The sequence below is a fragment of the Argentina silus genome (assembly GCF_951799395.1).
Source record: "Argentina silus genome assembly, chromosome: 18".
Classification (NCBI taxonomy): domain Eukaryota; kingdom Metazoa; phylum Chordata; class Actinopteri; order Argentiniformes; family Argentinidae; genus Argentina; species Argentina silus.
Genome location: NC_139672.1, coordinates 11,305,610 through 11,311,609, shown reverse-complemented (window position 1 = coordinate 11,311,609; position 6,000 = coordinate 11,305,610). Strand labels below are relative to the sequence as shown.

General features: G+C 40.2%; 1 protein-coding gene across 1 annotated transcript; it reads right to left on the bottom strand.

The window, feature by feature from the left end:
* Nucleotides 1–325: 325 nt before the first annotated feature.
* foxf2a (forkhead box F2a) lies at nucleotides 326–3,855 on the bottom strand. The gene is made up of 2 exons (XM_083689592.1): nucleotides 2,520–3,855; nucleotides 326–949 (listed from the first exon to the last, which is right to left on the bottom strand). Exons 1-2 carry the CDS (start codon nucleotides 3,490–3,492, stop codon nucleotides 777–779), a joined length of 1,146 nt encoding a protein of 381 aa, XP_083545718.1. The 5' UTR covers nucleotides 3,493–3,855; the 3' UTR covers nucleotides 326–776.
* Nucleotides 3,856–6,000: the final 2,145 nt, after the last annotated feature.

Here is a 6,000-nt window from a genome sequence, read left to right as displayed (position 1 = left end):
ACGTTTAACTTGTTTGAATTAATTACATTTAGTTTTGTAAAAGATGGATAGGATGCATTTGATAATTGATTTGCCAATACTTGAACAAAAGCCTATTTTTTCCCGCAATTATTTAACAATAACTCATTAGTAACACAGCAAAGACCATGTTACAACAAATTCGTCAAACAAGGCCTACCATTTTAAGCATTCTTCCTTGCACAAGATATATTCGAAATAAAGCACATTTCGGAAATAATTTCTTAATAACTGACAAATCCCACGCTTTTAAAATATAACTTTTTATTGACTTGCTATACAGCAACATCTCAAGAACACTCTGATGGACAAAATTAAGTGCAAATAAGTAAAGATAACTATAGGAGTGATTGTGCATGTATTTTCAGTCAACACATTTCAAATGTGGTTGGATATTGCAGTTTATCGGATAAAACGTGTAGTCAAACAACATAAATGACGCATTTAGCATGGCATAGTATGGGATGGCACAGAGAGAGTTTTATAGAAGCATTGAGATATAGCGACCTTAATTGCATATTGTGTTAGTCGTTGACGATGGCAAGAAATGTCTTTGTTCATTTTGCCGGGTTCTTCATCAGTTTAAAGTTGCTGTTAAGAAACCATGGCACGGACGCTCTCCACTGTGTCCTATAGGTTATAGGTCAATTTAGTACGGAGGTATTTATGAAGGGCGTCTCACCGGGCGTCAACAACAAGAAACGTTTTCTCGGGATGTTGATTTGTTCCAAGATGTCAGCAGCCCCGTTGTTTTAATTTCACATTACGCATGGCTTCACGTCCTGGCAAACACTTTGGTGGTGGTGATGCAGCTGGTGGTAGTAAGATCCACTGGTGGTAGGATGAAACGAGGAGATTCCATTAAAGTTCAAAACAAAATCTTTCCTGTCACACACAGGCGATGAATGGCTGGAGTATCGAGATAATCCCACTGCAAAACAAATAGAAGAGAAATGGCAGTCAAACACAAATGCTTTATGAGAGTATACAATAACGCTAGTCTACTTTCAAGAAAAAAGATAAATGTAGTAGGTCTGTCTATACCTGGCGTTATCGGACATTTCTTACCTTATTTCAAATGGAATATTCTTTCATTAGATTCAAAATTATATATTTTTGTAAGGAAGTTGGGCTGTAGATGGGTATTTAGATAGACCTATTCGGCTTTGGAAAACTCTTTTTTTTTTAACACATTTACTTTTTCACACGTTTTCACTGTAGGCCCTACTGTGTTTTGAAATATTAATTCTCAATTTGCATTAGTTTGCTCTTCATTTAGTGATCAAAAATGGCTTATAATGCGCGGCACTGTTATTGTAAAATCTAAGGTATAGTTTGTATAAACCACATTTCTTTTGATTAACTGTATTATCTGTACTACATATTTGTTGCTCATGTGTATAGCCAGTACCTTCTGTATTAACAGTATGTAGGCAATTATATTGTTGTCTACTTAGCCAAGGTCACTGCATGCCATTTCCACAACCCAATCTCCAAAATATTACGTTTTGGAGGATCATTTCTGAAATCCCAGAACGTAATCATTTGGAGACTATGTTGTTTCAGCCCAGTATGATTACCAGGACGTGCAAATGTATCAATGATACAATGTTGTCCATTTCTGAGCAACATCCATGACCCATCTTGAAATCAATTGATTAAGCCAAAATATGAGAATGTTGATATTGCGTTTATTCAACATACTGGTGTTGAGAGAATGTTCCATACAGCTCTTTGAAATATAATGTTTGTTGTAAAATGATCACATATGTTTTCTGAAATATTTTTTTTTTTTTTTTTTTTTAAACACAGGCCTGACATGATAGGGCACATTCGAATAGTCAAACATTATGTGTAAATAATTTGATTCAAACCATGCTTATGTTCATATACAATCTTATTTCATATATAATATTCATATATACTTGGCAGCACGTATTACACATCGAACAGAGATGCAAACATGTACGCGTGTAGCTTATCATGGCGTCAGTTTGTGCGTCAGCGGTTGTCTGTTCATATTGGCAAAAGCATAGTGTCATATTAGAGATAATTCAATCACATAGCTTGCAGTATATGCTCTGTCGTAACTCATGTTTCATTTCCATAGTTCTCTTTAGTGTTTTTGTCCTTTATTACATAGTGTTCAAGAAACACATTGACAGTGGGCCTATTACCTGTAGGCCCAATGTCCTGTCACCTCTCGTAATTACGTAATTTGCAATTCCCCCTCTTTGACAGGCCTTCTTCATTTTCCACGAAGAACCGTTGCGCGTTCTCTGTTCGGTTGCTTAAAGATCGTTTGTGAGTGTGTAAATCAACACTATGCCTCTACTTGATAAAACTTTAGATATTCTAACAAATGCGAGATAAGTCAATAAAACAGATACATGCCCTTTTATTAGCCTAACGATTTGTAAATGTTTAAGTTTTATGATGAACAGTGCGTGACCTATATTGTGTTCTTGCACTATAGGCGAGGCCTACCCGAAAGTAAATACCTGAAATGTCAGCTGAGTCTCTCCCGTTGTGATGGAGATAGCTTTGCTCCAGAGAGTAAGGGGACATGCTCGAGTGCAAAGCGGAGGATGTGGGACTGTTGGAGGCCAGAGATTGCTGCTTGATGTACGGAGATACACCAGGTGATGTCCAGTGTGAAGGAGCACTCCCGTAAGGAGTGTGACAGTCCAAGGTGCCTGCCATTGATGGGGAGGAGTGCAAAGGGCTATTGCTGCTGTCCGGGCAATAGTCCCCGGTAGATGTCACCTGACAAGCCGCCATGTAGGTGGACCCGGGGCTTGGCGACATGTGTGAGACATGGTGGCTTCCGCTTAGCCCGTCGTAGCTCCCTGGCACCGTGTTCGCCATCACGTCCAAGTTGTAGCCGTTATGACATGCCAAGGACGCGGGGGGTGACTGGAAATCATAATTTTGTGGCAGTATCGACGCACCAAAACCAATGCCATTCATCATTCGATACATGGGTTTCAAAGCTTGGCATTTCCTACGGAACCCGCGAGGTCTACGTCGAAAGGACCCCTCCTCGAACATGAACTCACTTCCCGGGTCGATGGTCCAGTAGTGTCCCTTCCCTGGTCTACCGAGGCCTTTGGGCAGTTTGATAAAGCACTCGTTCAGAGACAGATTGTGCCTAACCGAGTTTTTCCAGCCCAGATAAGATCCTCTAAAGAACGGGAAGCGGGCTTGAAGGAACTGATAGATTTCACTCAGAGTGAGCCTCTTGGTCGGGGAACTCTGGATTGCCATCACAATAAGGGCGATGTATGAATAGGGCGGCTTCTCGGGACGCCTCAGGCCAGAGTTTGCCTTCTTCCCTTTGCTTGACGCATTTTCTGCGCTCTCCACCTCTGGCTGCTGTGCGCTCATCAGAGTTGCATGCATCACACCGCCTGTTGGACTTGATCTGAGAGGATGCGGCGAGTCCAGATGTTGTTGAGAGCTCTCAGTCGTCATGTTGGCCCCCCGTTAAAGTGAGGATAACGAGAATGACACGAGTAAGCCCAATGCCTTGCTAGACGCTTTTCGCACTGGCCTGAAATTTCTAATCAGATCACACCCAATCCTCTTTAGTCAATTATTTAGCATAACTCCCTCAAACGTTTTAAAAAGAAGTCTCCAAATGCGATAATTGGAGAGGTCAGTGTCCCGTCGCGATTTACTGCGCGTTTATTGCTGTTATAATCAAGAACACCAGCTGCGTATCACTGCGGCCGCTGCTCCTCCTCCGTCTCGCGCTCTGGCCATCGCTGGCAATAATCCTTTAAGGGGGGGAAACATAAAGCTCCTAGAGCTTTCTTGCGCATATCACTCGGCCAAACAAAACTCGACCACCTATCAATTCTTAAATCTCTTCTCTGCCCCCTAGATCCCGTCTAAATCCCTCCAAGAAATCGCCAGGAACTCGAGACCCACCCCCTCCCATATCTGGCCCCGGTCCAGACATCACTCTAGCGTGAGGCACACAGCACAGAACATGCTATATAAGACATCTCCTCCCACACCTCGCATCTCCAATACACGCAATTACGCCATTTATCAAACGCATTTAGACACTCTAGTAAACAGTGCAACAAGCCAAACATTGAAGGGAGCCTAATGGCCAAACCAAACCCTCACCATCCCGTCTTTGAAACTTTAGTGAAAAGCATAATGTATTTTTATATGATTTGTCAACCGTGTCATATGCCTGCCGTCCTTTGGGGTTTTCTTCTTCCCTTATTTAGAAGCAATTGTCATTTTATCATTCGGGTCGAGAGCGCATGATTCGGTCTAGTCTTCTGGATGAAGAGAAAGGAGAAACTGGAGATCTTTGTACTGTAGATCTCATAACTTTGTTATACTTCGGCGTGATATTGCCAGGTTGCCTGGTGTTGCAGTCCATAGTTGTCGTGTTCCTTTGTTGGGGGCTGTGGAGGGGTAGGGCTTTGACATGAGTGGAAGCATGCTTTTTCCATCAGGCGCTGCCAGCATACCACACACAGCGAGCGAGTGTCAGTTTACCGCCTCGAGCCTGGATCGTATACCTTGGGGAGCTGAATTAATTACAGCGAGGATCCAAATTAGGTCTCAGGGAAAGATCTTCGTTTTCCATATTTATTACAGCCTATGATTGTTGTTATTTTGTTATTTTTTTCTCGTCGATTTACGCTTTTGATGTATATGCACATTCGTCTAAATGGCCTACTTCCACTATATATGCCACAATACAAGCGTGAGGAAAATATAAACTGTCGAACGAAAATGGCCCATTGTAAAATGTTTACATTTAGAATTTTGAGCATTACATTGTTCTAGGCCTATCGAGATCACAGTGACTTACTTTAGTGTGTTATACAATGTATTCCTGTAGGCTGTGTCAATGATTAGCCTCTCTGATTAATGTTGCATAGCTTATTATTTTTATTAAATTAATTTCATCAATTGATACATCCGGAATAAATGTTTCATTCATCAGTTATATTTCTAGTTTCCAGTTGAATTTAAATTAATTGGCTCCTGATCCTATATTTCAGATTTAACGACGAACTGAGGTTATTTGAAGACATATTGTTACCAATTTTCACAGTTTAATATGTTATGATGAACTACATAACAGTGAGGTATTTTAAGCCAATGGCTTTGAAGCAACCGTTACCCACAAGCTCAAACTCTTAAGCAAACAAGGATGTGAAGATAAAATCATCTTTCATTATAACAACAAAGGTAAAGAACATAATCTCCTCAGAATTTCCGCCAACATCAAAACTAATAACCCCGCTGCGATCAGGATGCACAGCTGGTAAAGGAAATTTTGCTCAGCTAGAGAAGAATACTTGGAAGGCTTTGATAGTACGCACAAAACTAGGGATCATGCCATAACTTGGTGAAAATAGAGTACAGTTCTTCAGCTTGTAATGTGTACTGAATTCAAGTTTTATATCCCACTTATTTCGCCACTCTCTCCCCCTTGCTCATGTGTCTCGACTCCAGAGGCGACGTCTATTTGTAGCCCCAGACAGAAAATATAAATACTGAATGTCTGTATCCGCTCACAGCGAGCTTCACGGACACAAAAAATAAATAGAAGTCGCAGCATTTCTCCCTCAATAAAACGACCAATTTAGAATTAGTTCACTGTGCCACATTAATAATAAAGATATGATGATAACATTTTTTTAAATTATTATTATTATTTGTAATAATAATCATAATAACAACAATAATAATAACAATAATAATACATACAGTACCAGTCAAAAGTTTGGACACACCTTGCCAAGAGTGTGCAAAGCTGTCATCAAAGCAAAAGTTGGCTACTTTGAACAATCTAAAATATAAAACATATTCTGGTTTGTTTAACACTTTTTTGGTTTACTACATAATTCCATATGTGTTCCTTCATAGTTCTGATGTCTTCAATATTAATCTACAATGTAGAAAATAATAAAAAATAAAGAAAAGCCATTGAATGAGAAGGTGTGT